Consider the following 24,279-nt stretch of genomic DNA (forward strand, 5'->3'; position numbering starts at 1 on the left):
TTTAAAAAAACACTTTCTATGAATTTCACCAATGGTAAAATTATGTTAAAAAGTTCAGACCATATTGAGAGGTACAAGGAAGTAATCATCAATATTGCTTTCTTTTAGCCATTCTTTTTTAATTCATTGAAACATAAAAGTATGTATATATGTTAAAAGAGATATCCTATTATATCTTACTATTCGTAAATTGCTTTCTTAATACGTCAGTGGTATATGTTCATAATTTGTAAAAACTTTTCTCATTTGATGAACCTTTAGTTTTTTTTTTTTCCTACTTTTTTATGATTATCATTTCAGATGTTACTTTCTCCAGTAAGCGTTTCTTTGCTTCATTCTGTTAAATTTAATCTGGTTTTCCTTTGATCTCAAGTAGTTCTTTGTTTTTGTATGTCCTTTGTCATGTAGCCTATTATTTACTGTAGTCATTTGTATTTGTTTATATCATAAGAGTTAAACTCCATAAGTCAGGGACTGTTTCTTTTTCTAAGATACCTGTACCTAAAAGAAAGCTTTATATATTATAATTATTCAGTATTTAAATATAGGGTTTTAGATTGTAGTCTAATAATTCATGAAACACTTTTACCTAACCTTTGAAGCTATAAGCTTTTCAAAAGTCTGTAATCATTTGCTGTCTTTATTTATTTTTTTCAGTAGTAGAGATTGTGCCCAAGAGCACTCTACCATTGCTGTACATTCCCAGCTATTTTTATTTTTAATTGTCAGAAAGTGTCTCACTAAGTTGCCCAGGTGGGCCTCAAACTTTCTATCCTTCTGCCTTAGCCTCCAAGTTACTTGGATTATAGGCATGTACCACCATGCCTGGCTCTTAATTAATATATTTTAATTACAAGACACAAAAACTCTTAGTATAGAAGCAATCAACATTAAAGATATACTATAAAAATTAGGCAATTTAGTAAGACCCTATCTCTAAAATAAATAAATAAAGCTGAGGATGTAGCTTAATGATAAGAGTGTACCCCTGGGTTTAATCCCCAGTATTGCCAAAAAAAAAAAAAGGTATATTATATTGTCTAGAAAACATTTAGAAGTAATTTTTGTTCTTCATTTTACTAACTAAAATTGTCATTGGTGTAACATTGTTATTTGTTACAACAAATTTGATTAGGTACTTGTTGGAATCTTTTATGTACATGTGGAATCTTTTCTGATGGTACTAAACTATATTTAAGCTATGCTTTTTGTAAATATACGGCATTTAATTTTTGGCTAGTTAAAGTGAGTTTAATAGACAGTGCTGCTCTGCCTGGGGACCCTGTGTCTCCATTGCCACTGCCCTAAGCTTGTGTTTTTACATGGTTCTTGTCCTGTAATTTAGATATTTGTATCATCAAATAATGCTAATCTATGATTTCATGTATAGGTAGTTACACTTATTAGCAAGTATACAGTTAAACTCCAGCCTTAGGCTCATGTCTTCCGCTTACATGAAACATATTCTCTTTTTAAGTAATTCCCTAAATTTAAAATGTTTTACCTCGAGTTTATTGAAATGGATACTTAAGAGATTGTGATATTTCTATTTCATTATTATGATATTTATACTATTCTTTCATTTGAAGTTTGTATAAATGTATTTTTTAATTTTTTAAAATTTTTAGCTGTATATGGACATAATTCCTTTATTTTATTTATTTACTTCTATATGGTAATGAGGATTAAACCCAGTGTCCCACACATGCTAGGCAAGTGCTCTACCCCTGAACCACAACCCCAGCCCCTAAATGTATTTTTAAAATGTATTAATTTCTTTCAGTTGGCAGCTCGAACTGCTGAAAGAAACCTCAATGATTTAAGGAAAGAAAATGCTCACAACAGACAAAAGTAAGTATCTTGGTGGGACTACTATGAAAACTTAAAATTAGTTATTACTTTTGTTGTTAGTTATTTTATTAATTGAGTAATACTTTTATCATGATAAGCAAGAAAATTTGCAATGGATTCAGCATATCCATATTGTGGAATATCTATTAGTTTTACTAAATGTGACTGGTTTTTGTTGTTGTTGTTTGTTTATTATTGTTTGAAATGCTTGTTTTAGTAAGGTCATTGAAGTGGCACTTGCAGGAAACTGTTCATAGATTCTAAGTATAACATATATATATATATATATATATATATATTTTTTTTTTTTTTTTTTTTTTTTTTTTGTAAACCAGCATATATGTGGAGGGAGGTAAAAAGGGAAGGAAGGAAAAAGGGTGAATCTCTGACATACTGTAATGTTGATAGTATCAGCATTTCTATGTAGCTAAGTAGAGAAAGTAAGTGTTGTCTTGTCTCCTGGTTTCATTGTATTAGGTGGCGTTGTTATACAATAATAAAATGAAGGGGAGAATGAGTGTGCAGCAGAAGGAAAGAGTAAAATGCTTTTCATTGAGGGTGATATCAGTCTTCTGAGAGTTCTACTTTCTTGCCACACTATACTATTGACATTGTTGAACATTAGTTTCAGTCTTCTTATATTTTCAACTCTCAGAAATTAAAGCCAAACAAGTTTTTTATTTCAGGTCTAATGGTCAAAAGCTAGAATAAGATTCCTTTAAAATATTACATTTTTAAGATTAAGAAGTTGAGGGATAAAATAGGACGAGTTAATGGAATTTCCAGTTTTATGTTATATTGGAATCATGGATCACATTACAATAGAAAGCATACATAACTCAGATCCAGTAATGCTGTACTTTCAACATTTAAACTCAAATCATTTAAAGTCCCACCCTCAGTTTTCTTAGTTAAAATGATAGCCTTGAACTTGTTGACCTTGGAGGGGTTTTCCTTTTAAAAAATTTGGATTCTGTTTATAGTACTCATTGCAGTCTGGTTTCGAGGAAAAAACAGAACAATACTAAACATCAACAAAGCATCACTATTCTTAGACAACAAGAAACTGGTTACCCTAAAATAAGTATTGAGAGGTTGAGAAAGGTGTTTTGGTCAGAATAATTTTTGAGGATGTATTCCTCTATGCAGATATGTAGATAGAGTAACTTTATTTGTTAGTGGCATTATTTTGAAATGTGGGTACTTCTCTTGGCCATCTTAACTTAGAGATGTTTGTTCTTTATTTACAGATTAACTGAAACAGAGTTTAAATTTGAACTTTTAGAAAAAGATCCTTATGCACTTGATGTTCCAAATACGGCATTTGGCAGAGGTAGTTTTTTTTTTAACCCCTCATTTAAAATACATAATATATACAGATTACATATATGTTGCATATAGAATTTATATTAATATAAATTAATACTATTATTTTGAAATATTTTAGATTTTGGAATCAGATTCTATTTTATGTTCTCTCACAAACCACACTTCTGGGTTTTATTTTGCTAGTAATAGTGAAAATTATTGCTACCTCCCTTTCTCAGTAGAATTTTGTAAGATAACATGTATTTAGTACTGTGAACTCCTTGAAAGACTGAGAGCTGGTATTAATAAGGTCCTAGTTAACTGTTTTTTGGGAGAATGAATGAATAAGAAGTACTTCAGTAGAATAGCATAGTCACTGTTAACAGTATTAACTGTATTTGGAAATTTTCTTGAATTATAAAAATTAGAATTAAAATGGTTGTTTTTTAATTATTTAAAAGTATCAGTTTAAAAGGTGGGGAAAACTTAATCTTAGTTTTGATTGTTTTAATTACTCCCCAGTCTTTTAAGATGTATTTAATATTTTTGTCCATTTTTGTCCATGAGTTAGCATCCTCAGTGATCACAAACTATTCCAATCATTTAAATTTTCAAAATAATTTTGGTTTAATAAGCTCCTGTTAGAGTGAAAATAAACCAGTCTTTATAGGTAGAATCTCGTTTTAATAACCTTTGGAAAATTATAAAAATCACTTTGGAAAGTCAACTTTCATTAAAGTGAAAGTCTATTTAAAAAATATCAGATTATTACAAATTTCAAGTAGTGACAGTTGTGGGGAACTTTACAGAAGAAATTTTTGTCTAAACTCAAAATGGAAGTCTCAGGGAGGGTAAATAATGCTTTGATTTTTTTTTTTTTGTAACTGATTTGAGTATTATAACAGCTGCACTTTATAAGATTTACCCTGCTTAAATGTTATTTTGGTGATATTTGTTTCTTTTTTGATGTTGATTTTTGACCTTTGGAAGCATAACCATTACTTCTTGAGAGTGGTTGTTTGTAAAATGATAGGGCTCTTGATTATATGGATTGGTGAGAAAGTGACCTACTTGATGAACAGTATATATAAACTGATTTTTTTTTACTGGTCAGTAATCAAAAATAATTTCTGATGCTTCAGAGTGTTTTATACATTTTTCTACATTTCAGAATCTGAGCTTTCCTCAAACATTTCATGACCTATCATTGCCTGTGTGGCCCTAATTTAAACTGAACACTACCATGTTGTAACCCTCACCTGCTGCTGAAATATCTGGAAACATACTGCTATTAATATCAAAACAACTGCCTTGCACAGTGGTAGTATTGTACCCAATGAGGGTTATCCAAGGCAGGATTATTGCTAAGTGTAAAAATAAACCAAACCAAAAAACTTAATGTCTCCCAAATCCTCCTATAACTCCAAAGTATCACCAGTATCCTTTACTTAACCTGTACGGTTATTTAAGTGTATTAGTTAATCACTTATAGGATAATGTTTTTATTGACTAAAATGTCTGTTTGGTGGATGAACTTTAAAAGTACCAGAATCCAGGATTGGGGATGGAGCTTAGTGGTAGCTCTTCTATCTAGCATGCAAAAGACCCTGGGCTCCATCCCCAGCACCACAAAAAGAAAACAAAATAAAATAAAACTTAATATTTAATTCAGTCCTGTTTTAGCAAAACCAAAGGCAATAGATTAAACTTAAGTTGGCAAGAGGAGAACCTGGTGGTAATTGTTGAAATGGCATTCTAATTTTATAGTGTAGCTAACTGAAGCTATGAATTTAAATATGCTGTTTTAATTATTCCAGAGCATTCCCCATATGGTGCTTCACCATTGGGTCGACCTTCGTCTGAAACGAGAGCTTTTCTCTCTCCTCCAACTTTGTTGGAGGGTCCACTCAGACTCTCACCTTTGCTTCCAGGGGGAGGAGGAAGAGGTATCTTCTTTAAACATTTTTACTACTCTAGATTTCTTCCTTCCTTTATTTTTTCATCTCAACTTACTTTTAAAATGATCTTGTAAAATAAACATTTGGAAAATACAGGCATTCCTTGCACTTACTGTGGTTCCTTTTTTTGGGGAAAGGATCGCTACAACATCTAATTTTTATATATTTTAAGAAATAATGTTGCACAGGTTGTGAAATCCAAAGTGCTGTGAAATCCAGAACTTTTTAGGCATAATGCTCAAAAATTTTTGGATTTTGGAACATTTCTACTTTCAGATTTTAAGTGCTCAATCACTAAAGTACCTGTAGGTACTCCAAAATTTTAAAAACTTCAAAATCAGGAACACTTTTGGTCTCAGCTATTTCTGATAAAGGGTACTCAACCTGTACAAGATTACATTTTGATCAATGACTTGATGCATACCTTTTAAAATCATATTTTTAACTGTATTTTATACTTCATAATATAAAACTTTTAAAAGAATACATAAATGTAATAACAGTATAACCTAGCATGAATTTATATTTTGGTGAAACATTTTTAGAATGTAGAATTTTTAAGGTTTTTTTTTTTTTAACTTTATTACCATTATATTTTTACCATTATATTTTTATTATAGAAAATCAGGAATTGGAAGAACCCTTTTTTCCCTCAAAGTGAAGGAATTCAGTAGTGTTCTTTTAGCAGAGTTTTGAAGGAAACCTTTAAGGAGACCTAAATCATTTGTTGAAACCAACCCAGATGATCTACTTTGTTGCCACCCCCCTCACCCCTTACCTGTTTTTGAGAATTTCTGTGGCTACCTCGTGCCCAAGTGTAACCATTGATCTTTCTGCATTAACCTCATCAGTGTCGCCTTTAAAAGGCCCTAAAAACTTGTATGCATAGAGATTCCTCTTTTACTCTCTCACCATATTTTCTCCACTTTGTCACGTTGTTTTAAAGTTTTTCCCTTGATTTTTGCCCAAATTCAAATATATAGAGCCTTATTTATTTTAAAATTGCAAGTCTTAGGTTTTAAGTCCCACATCTTTGTTTTATGAAAGCTGATGGCATTCATCACTAGTGAAGCATCCCCACCCTTTTTATGAGTGATTTTAACAGACTGAATCTGAGGTAGGAACTTGATATAATGAGACTACATATAAAAACACTGGACTAAATCCAGTGTATCAAAGTTCAGATTGATACTACTCATCTAAACAGTCTCAGGAACTCTGTGTACTTCCCTGTTGAAGCTGCCATTATTCTAAATATATTTGGAACTCTTCCTTAGGAATTGCCTTCAAAGAATATGAGAAAATCATTTTTCTCCTTTTTGGTTGTGAGATAGTCTCCCTTTGCCTATTCCTATTTTTATAGTCTCTTTGCTCCACTTAGAGCTGTTCCTTTGTTCCTTCCAGTTCCCTACAGATTGGGCTCGCAGCTTGGGTTCACATCGGAAAGAGCCTTTGTTTGTGTTGAACTGGAAATTCCTAGGGAAAAGGAAGGATACATATATCCCCAAGGGGCTCTGCATTGAACATTCCAAGAAAGGATATAATTTTGAAATTCACAGGTCTGCTATAATTTAGTATCCTAAGTCAGTGTTCCCCTATCCCATTTACAAAAATTTTGACTTACATTAAAAATACATTTTATATCATGTCATACTATGCACAAACATAAATATAATTGAAACCTGTTACATGAGATTGTACTTACCATTACATTTTGATGATTTGTGATATTTTATATTTGATTTTATTCTTTTTCATTAAAAAATGCTGATTAACTTCACACACTGCAAATGGGTAGCAGCTAGAAGTCTGAAAATAATACCCTAGAAATAGGTGTAATTGGCTAAATTGCAAATGCAAATTACTGGAAGTTGAAATTACTTAAGTCAAGGATTGCTTGTAGTCAGTTGCATATTTGAAGTGAGAAAAAAATTTACCTTTGATTTTTCCTGTCCTGTTTTTACTTTCCTCTCTTATATAATTGCTTTCAGGATACAATGTGTTTACATTATTTGCAAAGGTGTTTTACTATTTGTTTAAAAAGCTACAGAAGTTCTTGGTAAGTTATCAGCAGGTCTTAAAAGAGTGGCTTTGGAATGAAAGTTTCTGTGACCCACCAAGGAAGGAAGGAGAGCATCCTCCCTTCTGTTATCTTTTCACATTTGAAAGTTTGGATGAGATATATATTTAAATAAGATTGAGTATAAGGAAAATAATTTATTTTTGGAGTAAATTGTATATAGCTTTTGGTTTTAATAAAAAAAAAAAAAACACCAAAAAAACCCCCAAAAAACAAAAAAAAAAAAAAGCAAAAAAAACCTTTATTAACCTCTCACATTTTCAGGTGTGTAATTTTTACCTGGTGGTCAGTTGTAGTTCTCTGGTAGTAAGCAATAAGGAGAAAGTCTGAATATTTTTTCTTCCCCCCTCATATTTTTTTATTAGTGCATTGTAGTTATATATAGTAATAGAATTTGTTGTTGAATATTTGTTTTAAACTTTTGTGCTTAAACTCTAGATAATGAACTCAGCTAACTCTTGAAAACATTTTCTGCTTTTGTAGACTTCCAATGAACGAATTTAGAAGAATCAACAAACTAGGAGGGGAGATTTGGGGAATTTAATAGAAAAATGAGAAAAATGATATTTGCCCTCCTGTCAAAGTCAGTTGTTCTGAGCCTATAAAAGAGAGTAGATGGAAATTTTTTTAAAAAAAATTCACTATATGTTAAAACATGATGTTTCTACTGTTTTTTTTTTTTTTTTTTTTTTTTTTACAAATTAGTAAGAAAAGGTCAAATTAATTTTGATTTTTGCTCTTAAGGGAGTCACTAAAGGGCTAGGACTGTAGCTTAGTGGTAGAGCGCTTGCCTTACCTGTACTAGACACTGGGTTTGCACCACATAAAAATAATAAAGAAGGATATTGTGTCTGTCTACAACTAAAAAGCATTAAAAAAAAAAAGAATCACTGAAATGGGAGAAGCATTTTAGTTAGATTTCTATTGAAAATAAACTTTTAAAAGCTGTTTCTTGAAAAGAATAAACTTTTATGTTCTTGAAAATATAATTTTGAGAAGACCTAGTTGCCCCCTTAATGAGAGATAAACAAGGTATTCATTTTTTAATTGAATGTCTTTTTCATTTTAATCAAATGTGGAATTTTAATTAAGGTACTCTTCTGTGATCATGGGATGGGAACTCTAAAATTATTTCCCCTTTTATAAAAATATCAGTGTGCTGAATTTCTTATCTAAGTGAATATTATCTTGTTTATTAAAGAATTTATTCCATCAGTGCTGGAACTTGTTGTAGACTTACCATCAGAGCTTGTGAGTTCTTTTTTTTAATAACTGGGAATTTGATTTTTAGAATTTACTTAAAAACCATTTATGGCCAAATTTATCTGGTTGTTGTAAAGCTTTTAATCAGACTGGTTAAAACCATTTTTAGGCAAAAGTAGAAAGTCATGTTACAATATTGAAATTTTGCTTTTCACCTGACTCTTAAGTTAATCTGACTATAGTATGTTTCCAAAAGAGTTGTTCTAAAAAATACTTTGAATAGTGGCAAAATTATTAAAATAAGCATATCACCATTAAGATGACTGAAAAGAATCTTGCTCATTTTGACTATTAACAGTAGTTTAAGCAACAAAAATCTTACTTTATAATCTTTTTAAATATAGTATAGAGATATTTCAAATTTATTTCCTACATCCTTATTTTTGAAACTTAGTATTTGTATTTAAATACTGATTTTAAGGATAAAATGATGATGATTATATTTAAAAATGAATTTTATAGGCAAATGTTTGTTTATCCACATGACAAAGATTTATTTTTCTCTTGTCTTAGAAATAATGTTGGTAGGATAGAATTATAGTTTAAATGAATCTTATGGAAACTTATTTAGAATTTGTATTCACCTTTTAAAGTAACTTGATATTATTTGACAGTAGATCTTGTGCCACTTTTTAAGGTAAAACAGATATGTATGCTTTTTTTCTTTAATTAGGCTCAAGAGGCCCAGAGAATCCTCTGGACCATCAGATTAGCAATGAAAGGGGAGAATCAAGCTATGATAGGTTAACTGATCCTCATAGAGCACCTTCTGACACTGGGTCCCTCTCACCTCCATGGGAACAGGACCGTAGGATGATGATCCCTCCACCAGGTATGTAAAAGCAATGGTTATTGTTATGTTTGAAAGGCAGCTAGTATGTGGTAGAGCCAATAGGAATAAGGAGAGGACTATGTGTTTTCTGTTTTAGCAAGAACCATGATACATTTTAGAAAAAAAAAAAACAATAAAAAATTTCTAAATAGAATAATAGGAGATCATTGTTTACATTACAGAAAGCTGCTTTGCCCCCAAATGGAATGTCTTTATTGTTTCTGTTACTTATAAAAAAGTAATACATTCTAGCCCTGTGTGGTGGCACATCCCTGTAATACTAGCAACTCAGGAGACGGAGGCAGGAGGATTGCAAATTTGTGGCCAGCCTCAACAATGTAGTGAAACCCTATTTCAAAATAAAAAAAAAAAAAAAGGGCTGGGAATGTGTCTTAGTGGATAAGTACCCCTGGGTTCAATCCCTGGTACCAAAAAAAGTAATGCATTCTTATTTTAGAAAATCTAAGCAATGCAGAGATGTAAAATTAGAAAAGTGAAAAATTCTCCTTATCATCTCATCATGTCCTTCTTCTCAGTATTTAGTTTTATAGCTTTTAAATTTAAAATTATATATATATATATGTTCATAAACATAGGTATTCAGATTCTTTTGTCACTTCTGTGCAATTATGCCATTCACTTTATTTTGTAAGTGCCTGTTTGTATACAAACACATGACTATACATAAACATACATGTAGACAAATAGTTTTGTCAATCAAATGTGGTGGTAATTACACAAGTCTACATGTGACTTAAGTAGCATAAAACTATCTACATACATAGTACCAAGGTCATTTTCCTCTTACACTACAGTTATTAAACATATAAGAATTGGAAGAACCTGGGGAAAGGGTATCCAGAACATGTTACTTCTGCTTTCTCTGAATCTTTATTTTAAAATTAAAAAAAACCTTATTGGATATAATATGCCATAGGAAAGCATAAGTTTTCTTAGGTATATGACTTGATTTTTTTTTTTTTTTTTTACAAGTAGAGTGCCTATATAACTAGTACTCACACCACTTTTTAGTTTACTTTTTGTCTTATGAATTTAATTTGAAATGTTATTTAAAATTTTAAGCAGAAGAATGTTCTTAGTAATGATATAAATAAGTTAGTACTATTCCCATATCATCTAGTACTTAATTAAAATTTTAACAAATATTACTGAAAATAACCAGTCCATTGTAAATACTAAACTATAATAAAAATTTACTAGTGTGACTTGATCAGTGCTTCAGGCCATAAGAAAAACATGAAGTTGTTTTCATATTTAGCAAATGAGTATTATATAAGATTAAAGTGGCCTGGTGAGACAATAGTTTAAATTGTTTATATATATTTTCTTTGCTAGGGTTAACCTCAAAGAATGATTTTCAGGTGTAGTGAATCCCTGTAATCCCAGCCACTCAGGACACTAAGGCAAAAGGATTGCAAGTTGAAAGCCAGCCTCAGCAACTTAGTGAGACCCTGTCTCTAAGTAAAATATAAAAAAAGGGGTGGGGATGTGGCTCAGTGGTCAAGCACCATTGGGTTCAATCCCTGTACCAAAAAGGGAAAAAAAAAAATGATTTTCATAAAAATTTTCAATTTGTATGTGTTGGCTCATTTGTCTTTGATTTTTAAAATGAAATCAAGGTACCATCATTTATTAACTAGGTAATGTCACTAACATATAGATGACTACTTCTAACTACAGCTCAGGTTGTTAGAAGTTAGTTTGAAAATTATTGTCATGGTTTTGGATAGAAAGATACAGTGGTGTTGGAATAGTGGCACACACCTGTAATCTCAATTTGGGGGAGGTTGAGTCAAGAGGATCACAAGTTTGAGGCCAGTTCTGGACAACTTAGTGAGACCTGTCACAAAATAAAAAGTAAAAAGGTTTGGGAGTGTAGCTCAGTTATAGAGTGCTTACCTAGCGTACAAATGATCCTGGGTCGGATCCCCAGTAAAACAGTAAAACATACATATACACACATCACACAGTGAGTAATTAGCTTTCCTATGTGGAAGAATTTAAATATTAACTTCTAAATACAGTGCTGGGATCTATGTGCTATAGTTAGTTTTGTTTTTATAAGAATTCCCACTGAACATTTTATGTCAAGATATTGGGTTAGAGAGTAAAAGAAAAATATTTAAAAAAATAAGGTGTGGTTATGTAATTGAGCAATGAGTTAATATAATAAAATGAGTATAATACTAAAATAGTTCTTATTCTAGAATGGCTGTCCAGTAGACCTTTCAACAGTGATGAAAAGTTCTTTCATTTTTGTGTGTGTGTTGCTGGAGAACCCAGGGCCTGGCACATGCAAGGCTAGTGCTTTACTACCTAGCTGCATTCCCAGCCCAGTAGAAAGTTATTTGCACCATCCAATACAGTAATCACTAGACACTTGTGGCTAGTGAGCACTTAAAATGTTTCTAATGCAACCTGAGAAACGGAATTTTTAATTTTATTGAATTTTAATTAATGCAAAATAAAATTTGAAAACCACATGTGATAAGTGACTAATAGTTGCTCTGTTGGATAGTACAGCTCTAGAATGAATATGTGTATGAAACCTTTTAAAGAGATTTGTATATTCTTTGTTGTATAGTATGTTGTTTTACAGTATAATACAGGATTAATTTAGAGATACTTTTTCAGTCTTGTTCATAAAATATTATATTGCTTAATTTTCCTATAGGGAAATGTAAATATACAGGTCAGTGAATTATTAGAAAGTGAATGTATTTTTGTAACCAGCACCTAAATTGAAAAACAGTACATTATGTGTCCTGTAGAAGCTATCCTTGTCAATTTTAACTACTTCCTTCCAAACATTACCCTCCCCAAAGTAACCATTATTTTTATTTATAACACTGTAAATAGTTGTGGTCTGTTTTTGAACCTATCAGTGAAACTACATGGTATATTTTCTTTTGTTTCTGACTTCTTTGATATGAAATTATTTTTTTTGAGATTCATTCATATTATTGCATATGCCTACAATTTGTTTATTTTCCTTGGTGTATAATATTTTCTAGGTGAATATGTACCAATTTATTAATATTTAATTGTCATTTGCCAGACATGGTGGCACATGCTTTTAATCCCAGCAACTCTGGAGCCTCAGGCAAGAGGATCACAAGTTCAAAACCATCTTCATCAATTTAGTGAGGCTTAAGTGACTTAGCGAGACCTTGTTTCTAAATAAAATAAATAAATAAATAAATAAAAATCTAGGACCAGGGATGTGACTCAGTGATTAAGCACCCCTGGGTTCAATCCCTGGTACAAAAAAAAGGACATTTAGGTTATTTTCAGTTTAGAATTATTATGAATGAATTATTCGTATGTATGTTTTTTGGTGTATGTATTTATTTCAATATATATCTAGGATAGCAGTTGCTGAATCACAAGATAATGCTTATTGGTTAAGCTTTAGGACATTATACAAAATAGTGTTCCTAAGGATTGGTGTATCATCAGCTTATACTCCTGCCAACAGTGACTTTTGAATTTTAACTTCTCCCGATTAGTAATAGTTTTATGATTTAAATGTGCAATTCCCTGATTATTAATTAGGTTGCATTACTTTTTAATAAGTTTATTGGACATTGAGTTTTTTTCTTTGTTGTCATGTACTGTTTTTTTTTGAGGTACTGGAGATTGAACCCAGGGCCTCACATGTGGTAGGCAAGTGCTCTACCGATGAATTAAACTTCTAGTGCTGTTTTGTACCTTTTTGAGTTGCATGTTGACTTTTTAATTTGCACATTTGACTTTTCTGTTTTCTGGAAATGAGCTCTTTTCATTCACAGTTCGTATATATGACAGATGTCTTGGACAACCCTGGTTTGCTCTTTTATTTTCTTACTGGTTTTTTGATGAATTTTGATATTAATATGGTTCAGTTTACCAGTCCTTTCTTATATAGTCGCTTTTTTTTGTTTGTTTGTTTGTTTAAGAAACTTATCCTTCTGAGTGCAGTAATTGCAGTTACTTGGGAGGCTGAGGCAGAAGGATTGCAAGTTTGAAGCCATCCTTGGCAATTTAGTGAGATCCTGTTTCAACTCCAACATAAAAATGGCTGGGGCGTAGCTCAGTGGGAAAGCAGTCCTGGGTTCAAATCCCAGGAATACAAAGAGAAAAAAAGATATCTTTCTTTACTTTCTAGGTTATGAAGGTACTATCCTATGGTATATACCAAATATTTGTACTATCACCATAAGATCTCTAATCTACCTGGAATAAATTTTATGTGAACAGTATCTAAAAGTATCAAACTTAATTTTTTTTTTTTTTTTGTACCAGGGATTGAACCCAGGACCACTTAACTACTGAGCTACATCGATAGCCCCTAGCCCTTTATATTTTTTAAATTTTGAGATGGTTGCTGAAGCCTGTCTTAAACTTGTGATCTTAAACTTATGCTTCAGCCTCCTTAGCTGTTGGGATTATAGGCATGTGCCATCATGTCTGGCTCAAACTTCATTTTGCTTCATAATGTCAAGTTGATTAACATCACTAATTAAAAAACACTCCTTTCTCGAAACACTGTTCTTTAGTGTCATCTTTGTCATAAGTTAAGTGCATATGTGTCAGTGAGGTTCTGGCTTTCTATTAAGTTCTTTTGACCTCATATCTATACCAGATTACATGTCTTTATTTCATTCTGCCCTCCTTCCCTCTCTCCCTTTTTTTTTTCTTTCTTTCAATTGAGCCCAGTGGTGCTTTATCCTGAGCTACATTATCAGCCCTTTTTATTTTTTATTTTGAGACAGGGTGGCCTCAAACATGAGGTAAATTGTTCAGTTTAGCCTTGGGCTTTCTATTCTCCTCCCTTTGTCCCTTATACCTGGGATTACAGCCGTGTAACACTGTGCCTGGCTTAATTTCTAAAGCTTTGAATGAGTGTTGATATTTGGTAAATAAGCCTTACCTCCTTGGTCTTCCTCTTCAGGATTGTTTTGACTATTCTTAGCCTTCAATTCCCTAAAAATTTTAGCATCTATGGGCCGATTTTTAAAAAATTCACTGGAATTGAAACTGGTGAATATAGAATTTACTTTGATGATCTGTAATCAATTTCAACACTTATTTTCTCCTACTGCTTTGTAATTTTCTATGTGAATATCTGGCACATTCTGTTAGTTTTATTTCTAGTCACATAATATTTTTATGCAATTATAATGGTATCTTAAAAATTTTTATTTTCTGTTTTGGTACATAAAAGTAATTGATTTTGTGTATTGTTCTTGTATCCAGTAACCTAATCTGCTTTAGATTTTCTACATAAATAATGATATTGTCTTGAATAATTGTAGTTTAATTTCTTCTTTCCAAATCTTTTCATATTTTATTACAAGTATATATGTATATATGTATGGATGTATACATATTTTATTTTCCTTTGCCCCAGGGACTGTGTTCATTAATTTCCAAAAGTGGAATTTTTCAGGTATCTTTTGTTATTATTATCTAGTTTATTTTCAGTTTGGTTCAAGTATATAAATATATGATTTAAGTCCTTTGAAACCTGTTGAAACTTGCTTTATGAATGATTTGGTAAATATTCCATACATACTTAGAAGCAATATGTATTCTTTGTAGGTTGGCCACAGAAATGTGTGTATGTGTTTGTGTGTTTGATAAAATATATTATTTGTTCCTCACATCTTTTATATCTTCTATTACATGTTTTATTAACCTATTTTGACACATTAATATATGTGACTATACCAGTCTCCTTTTGTTTGTGTGGTGTATCTTTTTCTCTCAGCCTTCTTATATTTAAGTGGTATTTCTTATAAGCTTCATATTGTTAGTTTTAATTTTAATTTTTATTTATTCTGACAGATATTTGAGCCTAAACCTATTTTGCTATATATTTTTATTTCTCTCTAATCATTCCCACATCCCCATTATCTTGGTACTTAATCATTCTTTTTACTAATGATCCTTCCAGAGAGAATTTTTGTTTGCTTCAGTCTGGAAGCAAGAGGTACTAATAATTCAGGATCACAATTAGAGATTGTGATCCTTCAGAGTTTTTATTTCTGATTTATCCTTCTATGATAAATCCTTTGGGATTATATCTAATGAATTTACCAGCATCCCAGCTTCTGCCCTTGCAGGCCATAAACTTCAAGTCAGTAATCTCCTTTGGAATTGGCAGATGCCTCCTTGAAAAGTAGCCTCAAATTGCTGGGCTGGCCTGAGTTTCCTTATTTTTTCAGATCTCGTTCTGATAATACTTCCTTGCTTTGTTAGTCCTTGATATTTTTAAAAGATTTAAAAAAGATTTTAAAAAGCATGTTTTGTCTAGTATAGCTAGTTCTTTTTTTAAAAAAAATTTTTAGATGTTGACATACCTTTATTTTTTTATTCATTTATTTATATGTGGTGGCTGAGGATCAAACCCAGTGCCTCACACGTGCTGCATGAATGCTCTACCACTGAGCCCCAGCCCCAGCCCCTGTAGCTGGTTCTTAAAAGGAAGATTGGTCTAATTGGTAGTCTGTCATTATAAAGAAATAGAATTCACCTTGTTTTTAATTAATATCTTTGGGTTTTTTTGTTTTCTTAGTAACAAAAACAAGATAGAGAAAAACAAAAGAACATTATAAAGCATTTGTAATCCCACTTACCCAGAGAGGGATGTGTTTTCTTCCAAATCTTTTTTTTACGTGTATATAATCACATATACACGTTCATATGTATTTTCACATTTAAGTAATGAAAATGGGATTTTATCAGATATCTCCTGCTATTGCATAAAACTACCCAGAATGCCTTAAAACAACAATCTTCATTTAGCCTGTGCTGTGTTCTTTTGGTTCTTCTGATCTTAGCCAACAGGTGTTGTTTGACTTTTGGCTGGTGTGACCTGGCATTGGCTTCAGAGATTCAGTTCTGTTTGTGAGTCTCTCATCCTTGTGTTGACTGAGAATAGAGTAGAAAATGAGAATCAAGCATTTTAAAGCTTCTCTCTGCTTTCTACCAGAACCACCATCTTCCAGGAATTGGCCAAAATGACAAACACAAAGGAAAAGAGAGGAACCTGATATATGTTCTCTAGACCTTTTAGAAAACATAGAGTTGTTCCTTTGGCCACATATATGCTAATCTATAAGAAGGGTGATATTATAGACATTAAGAAAATGGGTACTGTTCAAAGAGAAATACCCCACAAATGTTAACAGGGTAAAACTGGGAGAGTCTACAATGTTACCCAGCATGCTGTTGGCATTGTGAACAAGCAGATTAAGGGCAAGATTCTTGCCAAGAGAATTAATGTGTATATTGAGCATATTAAATATTAAGTACTCTAAGAGTTGAGACAACTTCCTAAAATGTGTGAAGAAAAATGATCAAAAAAAGAAGGAAACCAAGAAGAAAGGTACCTGGGTTTTGCTGAAGCACCAGCCTATGCCACCCAGAGATGCACGTTTTGTGAGAACAAATGGAAAGGAGCCTGAGCTGTTAGAACCTATTTCCTATGAATTCATGGCATAATAAATATAATAAATAAACAAAACAACAACAACAAACAACCTAAAGGCCCATGGACTATAATAATGATTTTCTTAATTTAAAAAAAGAAAAAAAAAAAAAAAGCCTCCCTCTGAGTCATACCACCTAACATTGAGTTGACCAAAGCAAGTCACATTACAATTTAGAATTAAATGGACAGGAAATATATTCTCCCTCTTCAGGACAAGGCAGCAGGGAGAAATGAAGAATTGAACTTATGAATAGAATCTACCAGAGGGGTCATACTTTTATAATGTATTTTCACTTATTATATAATTATGTTTAAAAAGTTAATTTTTGTATTACATTTTTAAGATTTCACCTTATATTCTTCTAACTAGTCTGATTTTTCCTTTCCTAAGAGGGTGTAGTAATAGAGAAGAATAAGAGTCTTAATCCTTTGCAAATCTACCTAGAGTGGAGACATGAACTAAAGGGAATTATGTCATTTCCCCTTCACTGTACTTTTTTGAACTTTCATAGTCTTAGTTTTAATTGTTTAGAAGAAGGAAGTGTTTATGTGGTTTCTGTTACTTTTGTCAGTACTTCCCTTTTACTGATTTGGGTTATATATTTTATGTAAGAGGTAGAAAAGAGACTAAGGAACTATACTTTGGTGATATAATCATAAGTTAAGTCTGGTCTCCTTACTAGCATGCTTAAAAACTTGCTTTTTTGTCTTTTTCTTGAAGAGCTAAACAAATAAGAGACATATACAGCTTAATTGATGAGAATGCTTTTCATGCTTATGTTAAGAAACAAAGGCAGGCTAGCAGATCAGACTACCTCAGAGAGTTCTGCAAGTAGGGACGTAGATTTTTTCTGGTTTTTATGCAGAGATCATTGTTCTGCTTTGTGAACATCTTTCAGTTAAGATTCATTTTGTGGATTTAAATTTTATCTTAACTTAGACTCCTCTTTATCTCCTTGATGAGATTATGAAATCTTCATAAAGCTAATGAGGTGTCCTAAAATTTTTACTTAATCTATGCTTTTATTCTCTCAGAGGAAATTTATTTTAAAGTTGTTCACAAATTTTAGGGCTACTACTTTTTTAGGGAGTTTATATCTCAATCACATAACTTCTTACACAGTGATCCTCTATGAATTTTAATGCTTAATATTTTGTTGATAGGTACTTCTTTATGTATATTTGTATAAACCACTAAACAGTGAATCATTTGTTAGTGTTCCTGAAGAGAGAGGGTTGATGAGAGATGAGGATCTGGGAACAAATGCAGACAACTTTCTGAAAAATTTTACTTTGAATGAAGGAGAGACATGAGATGGTAGCAGGAACATAAAGTGTTTTGTTTTTTAACAGATGATAATATTACTACATGTTTATCTGCTGATAGGAATAATCCAGGATAGAGGAAATGGATGTTATATGGGAGAGGGTATTGATAGAAAAGTGAAACCCTTGAGTAGTAAGCAGGAGGCATGGGATCCAGACTGTAATTAGAGAAACAAATAGATTCTGAGTCACTTAACCATTGTGAAAGGAAGAAAGACAGAGCAAGTGAATACAAATGTAGAGACTGGGAGGGTAAGTGGAGGTGTCTACTTGCTTCAGTTTTCTTGACATGGCTAGATCATCAGATTAGGGGAATGGGAAAGGAAAGGATTGTCAGGGATTTGGAGAAAGAAAAAGACATAAATAGCCATTTGGGAAAGTGGAGGAACTTAAACATGAATGAAATGTAGTATGATTACAGGGTATTCTTGAATATCACTCATAACCATGAATTCAATTTACCATTATAGTTACTTTTGGGTGTTTATTTTGTGCCATATATTGTGTTCAGTGCTTTTTATTAATCATTCTAACACTCTAGAAGTGTTATTTTATTATTTTCATTTTACAGATGAAGAAACAAAAGTACAGAAAGGTTAGGTAACTTGCTGAAGGCCTCATAAGAGATATTTTTGCACAGTCCTGTTTTCGTTTTCTAGGATTTACATATTAATATTTGCTTCAAGTATGTATGTGTGTGTTTAAATATGTAAGTAAAATAAAAAAAGAAAGCATAAAAAGTATAAATGTATAAGACATAAATAAGTGGGTTGAAGTCTATTCCATTTTTCTTTCCTGGGCATGTTACCTTCCTTTCTTTAAAGGCAACAACTGCTTCTGTATAAACTTTCAGTCCATATATAGTAAAAAACCATTATTTTGTCAACTTTGTTATCAACATTATTTACATGTTAATATATATAAAGTTTATTATTTTAATTTCAGTACAATATTTCAGAATATATAAATAAACTACAATATAGTTAACCAGTATCTATTGATGAGTATTGTAGAGTGTTTCCAGGGTTTCACTGTTGATAACAATGTGGTCGTTAGCACTTTTTGTACACTTGTTCTGTGCATTTGACCAGGAAATGGAATTGCTAGGTAAAGCACATTCATATTTTCATTTTTAGTAGTTTGCTCCATTTGTCAAGAGTAGCTATAAATGATGTATATGAGATAGTTGTTTCTCCAGTATAATTCTTGGTTTGTGAAATTGTTTCATCATGCCTGTGTATTTATTCCCACTCTTCATTCGTTAGTCTTTCTGATCTTTTTTCTTTTCCCATTCTTTCTTTTTAATCATCTGTTCTCTTACAAAGTCTTGGAAAACAAAGGTATAAAAGCAGAAAGAAAAGGATGAACCATCATGTACTTACTTTCTATATTTCAGTCTTTCGTTCATTGTATGCCTTCCACCTAGCTTTATTGTGTGTGTGTGCGCGCACGGGCGCGCCCCATGTGTGTGTTTGACCAATATACCCTTGTTTACTTGTTCATTGTTAACTTTTCTTTTAGGGAAGTTCTACTACCTCTTTAACACCATTTCTGATTTCTCCAATCAACATTAGGCCAGCTCATTTGTTTATATATGTGTGTGTGTGTGTGTGTGTGTGTGTGTGTGTGTATTCCCCTAAATTATGACATTAATCTCATTATATTTACTGATATTTATCACTGTTAGATTAGAAGGGCACAAACTGTATTGAGACAACACTGTATTGCTAGTATCTAGCACATACAGACCTTGGTAGATTTAAGGAACAGATTATTTTTGCCAGTGGAGGGCAACATGGGCATATGATTTATAAAAGAGTAAATTTGTAACAAAATTTAAAAAATTTTTCTGAGGTTGCTCATGTTGTGACAAGTATTTTAGAAGCAAAATATTGATACATTATCTTGAGACCTGATTAAGAAAGAATTGAGAGGTATTTAGGTTTCCCTGTTTCATCCTCTTGCCAAACTCTGCCATTTAATTAATCCTGTACTTAAAGTAGAAAGGAAGAACTCAGTTTAGATCTGTGGTTGGTGCTAGCCTTTACTTTCACAGGGCTAATTCTACTCCACTGAGATAGCTTTTTGCTAAGTTTCTAAAAAGGAGTGTAAATGAACCTCCAAGACTATCTGCATTTTTCTGTCTTCAGTTACATCCTGTGACTCTTGGGAGCTCATTAAATTCAATTCTCTCCATTGACTCTGGTTGATGCTAGGTGGTATCCTTAGCTTTGTGTGAGGGGAATGTTTCAGTAAAGTCCCATGTGACTGAGTCAGAAGAGGAGTGACATATCTAATAATTATTAGATACAATAATGATTATTCGGGGTTCACATTCTGAACCACTGCCTGGGACCATCATGGAAAGCAGTTTGGGGCTGTTTGTTCATCTCTGTAATAAGATGGGAGTGAGTCACACAGTTCACCCTCTTTGACCTTCTCCATGTATTTGGAGTTGGACATAAGAATACCTGGCAGAGATTGCCATCACCTTTTAAGGATGAGATAGACTGTTTTTTCAAGAATGTTGAGTTCCATAAGGACTCAGGAATGATCATTTTGTTATCATAAATGACCCCTAGGGACAAAGGATGGTGGCTGTAGATGAATCTAAGTAAAAGTCTTTGTCCAAATTTGTGTCTATCCAGATGTCTTTAATCTCAGTAATGTGAACCTTCTATTCATCTGTTGAGTCAGAGATCTTTTCCTTTAGTTTGGGATGGATGCTGAGTTCTACAATGTTGAATTTAGTGAAAATTTGATCACTGATGATTTCTGAATGATGCTTTTTCTGCAGTAGTGTCAATTTGTCACTTGTATTGCTTTAAAACAAATTTATTGGTATGCTTACCTTTTCTTTTTTTTTTCTCCCTGTGATAGTAGCTATCTCCTGTCTTTGTTGATATGTTGGTTTATTCACTTTAATCTATCATAATAATAGTAGTAACAGAAGTTAAATGAATTTATGTATAAATATAATTTTAACTAAATTCTGTTTTCACTTATTCTATCAAGATTAATTGTTCAAATATTTTATACTCAAATAGTTTTTTATATTATATATAAATATATATACAGATGTAGTATATGTATGTATATATATATATATATATATATATGTTTTATTTTAGGAATTGACTCAAATAGATTTAACTCACATTTTTATACACAGTAATTGAAACGTTCAAAATCCAGGGTAGTAGATTACATTTATGTTTAATATAAAAGCAAAGTTACTGCTTATATTATGCAGTTTTTCTAAAATTAGTAATGCCTACCAATAATATGGGTTAGAGATTTTTGGAAGCAGGAGAAATGTCTGAGTTCAGTAAAATTATTTAAAGTAGATTATGTTTATATTAATGAAGATTTTTAAATATCTGTTTTGTAGGCCAACCATATTCTGATCCACCTCTTCCTCTACAAAGGCAAGATAGATATTATTCTAATTCTGGTAGACTCTCTGGACCAGCAGAACTCAGAAGTTTTAATATGCCTTCTTTGGATAAAGTGGGTAAGAAATACTTTGTGTGTTTAAGAAATAGTGGCATACTAAGGAACTGGAAACTGAATGAAAGACTAATTTAAATTTATATCTGGTAGCTCTTAAGACTGAAATTTCTTTCCTAAAACTTCCTAGTTTTGTTTCTTTTTATATTGTACACAGACATGATATCTAGATATATTGTGATGTTTGGTTTGAGCACTATGGTAATGGGTTTCCTCTACATACCTCTGATGATAAACTTTATTCCATGGCTAATTTCAAAAATTTTCCAGTCTACTTACCTATATCCTGTTTAATAAACAGGAGACTTAGGCAAAGAAATGTGAATGGATATGAGAAAGTCCACCAGAAAAACAATTTGGGTACATGTTCTATTGATAGTTTAATCAGTTACCTTGTTAGAACATTTCATAAGTAGATGTAATTAATATTTACTGAGCAATCTATTGTTGGTCAGGCACTCTTTTACTTAAACTATCTCACAACCACCCATTGAAGTTAGGAAATATATGCATCTAGTGTAGCAATCAAAAGTGTTTAACATTAAGAAAGCAAAACAATTTTTAAAAAGTGGAGTATTAAAATAAATTTATTGGTAAGAAGTTTCCTCAGGAAAGGAAACTCTATTATATGCTCTGATACACACACATATACACATATATATGTATAATAATAATAAAACTGAGTTATTAATCTGTTGTCAAGGTTATTATGAGGGTTTACTGAATATACTTTGAAGTGTTTTGTATAAATAAAAAATTCTATTTAAATATTTTATTAGTTTGTCAGTATATGAACTTATGCTCTATTATATGTATATGTCATTTTATGTATTTATATATTAGTTTGTCAGTTTATGTCAGTACATGAAGGAGAATGGTGAGAGATACGGTTGAAACATTGACTAGCACTATAGTGACTCTGCCAATATTTATTGAGTGAAAATGAATTCTCATTTAATCTTCATGAAGCCCCATGAAGGCAGATATTATATTATCCTCATTTTATGGATGAAGAAACTGAGGTTCAAAAAGGTGCTCAAGATCTTTTGGAAATATCAGAGGCAAGATTTGAATGCATGTCTGTCTGACTTTAGAGCTATGGCCTTGATGACTGTACTTCACTGAAAAGAGGGGGTACTGGAACTAGCCATCAGTGCACTTAAGCATAGTCATGTGTTGCTTAACAACAGGGATATATTCTAAGAAATGTACGTTAGATGATTTCAGTGTCTTGCAAACATCAGAGAGTGTACTTAATGCAACTAAGATGCTACAGCATCACTAGGCAGCTTTTTCTTATGACCTCGCCGTTGTATATGTGGTCCATCATTGACCAAAACATCATTACATGGGCAGAACTAATCTATTGAATGCTTACTATGTAACAGGCATTATGGTAGTTGCCAAATGTCAGTGGTGAACATGAGCTCCGAATTCCTTATACCCTGACATCTAATAAAGGATTACAGCAGTTATATTGTATAGTGGCAATAATTACCAGTGCATGTGTGCTGGGAACATAATAGGGCACTAACCTAGATGTGGTGTTGGTATTTTGAGAGTGAGATCGTCAAGAAAAATTTCTTAGAGAAAGTGACATGTTAGCTGAGAATTAAAGGAACAGTTAGCTAGGTCAAAATGATAATGATAAATTCATCAGATGAGAGACTAGCATAGCTAAAGATTTAGAGGTAAATGACTGAAACTTGGAGTATGAGTCAAGGGAATATTTAAACAAGTAGCCAAAGAGGTCATCAGTGTAAATTTTGCAAGGCCTTGTAAAATCTGTTTAGAAATTTGGGTGTTTTAGTCTTAGGACAGTGGAAATGCATTAAAGAATTTTAAACAGAGCAACACTATAATAAGATCTGCATTTTAGAGAAATTTCTTTGGTGTTATAGAGATTAGATTGGAGGGAACTATAAAAATTGGAGGCAGGGTAACTTTCTAGGAGTAATGACAGGAATCTAGATGAGTGATGGTGGTAATTTAGTTGGGGGGTGATAAACTGATGTGAATAGACATGAAAAAAATAGAATTAGGAGACTTTAGGATTGAAGGCATGTGAGAATTGAGGGAAAAGAAGCCTAGGCTGATGCTCAGGTTCCTGGCTGTAGCTCCTGGGCAAATAGAGAGATGTGCTATTGAGAATTCTAAGACAAGGAACAAGGAGCAAGATTGATAAGAAAGATGATAAGTTATACTTTGAATAAAATTTGCAGTACTTGTGGTGTAACTGCACTCATATTCAAGGAGACAGGTAAAACTTTGAGGTCCTGGGGAAAATATGTGAATCCGAGTAACATATGGAAGTCATTAGTATGTACCAGCAGTATATACATATGCTCAGCAGTATATATTCATGTGTATCAGCAGTATATACAGAGTGGATTCACTGAACAAAGGAATGATTCATATCCTGGACAGGACAGAGTGGAATGGTACTTCTTTTGGAGTATGTGGTATTATTCATGTACTCAAAGGCAGATAATCTAAAAATGAATTTTTTTTCTGGAATTTTCCATTTAATGTTTTCATACTATGGTTTACAGTGAATAACTAAAACCACAAAAAGTGAAATGTTGGATAAGAGGGGAACTACTGTAACATAAAATGAGGACTAATCATGTCTTTTAATTTAGCACATAGACTT

At 32.1% G+C, this 24,279-nt stretch overlaps 1 protein-coding gene and 1 pseudogene across 1 annotated transcript in view; both read left to right on the plus strand.

Annotated features, from left to right (window-relative positions):
* The window catches only part of Mia2 (MIA SH3 domain ER export factor 2), a 106,091-nt gene that overhangs the window by 77,531 nt on the left and 4,281 nt on the right, over positions 1-24,279 (plus strand). The window contains 5 exon segments of the mRNA XM_047538624.1: positions 1,784-1,851; positions 3,102-3,184; positions 4,977-5,105; positions 9,134-9,292; positions 21,508-21,630. Of these exon segments, the coding sequence (XP_047394580.1) occupies positions 1,784-1,851; positions 3,102-3,184; positions 4,977-5,105; positions 9,134-9,292; positions 21,508-21,630 (562 nt within the window).
* Positions 16,318-16,934, plus strand: LOC124976025 (60S ribosomal protein L21-like; annotated as a pseudogene).

Source organism: Sciurus carolinensis, chromosome 2 (assembly GCF_902686445.1).
Source record: "Sciurus carolinensis chromosome 2, mSciCar1.2, whole genome shotgun sequence".
Classification (NCBI taxonomy): domain Eukaryota; kingdom Metazoa; phylum Chordata; class Mammalia; order Rodentia; family Sciuridae; genus Sciurus; species Sciurus carolinensis.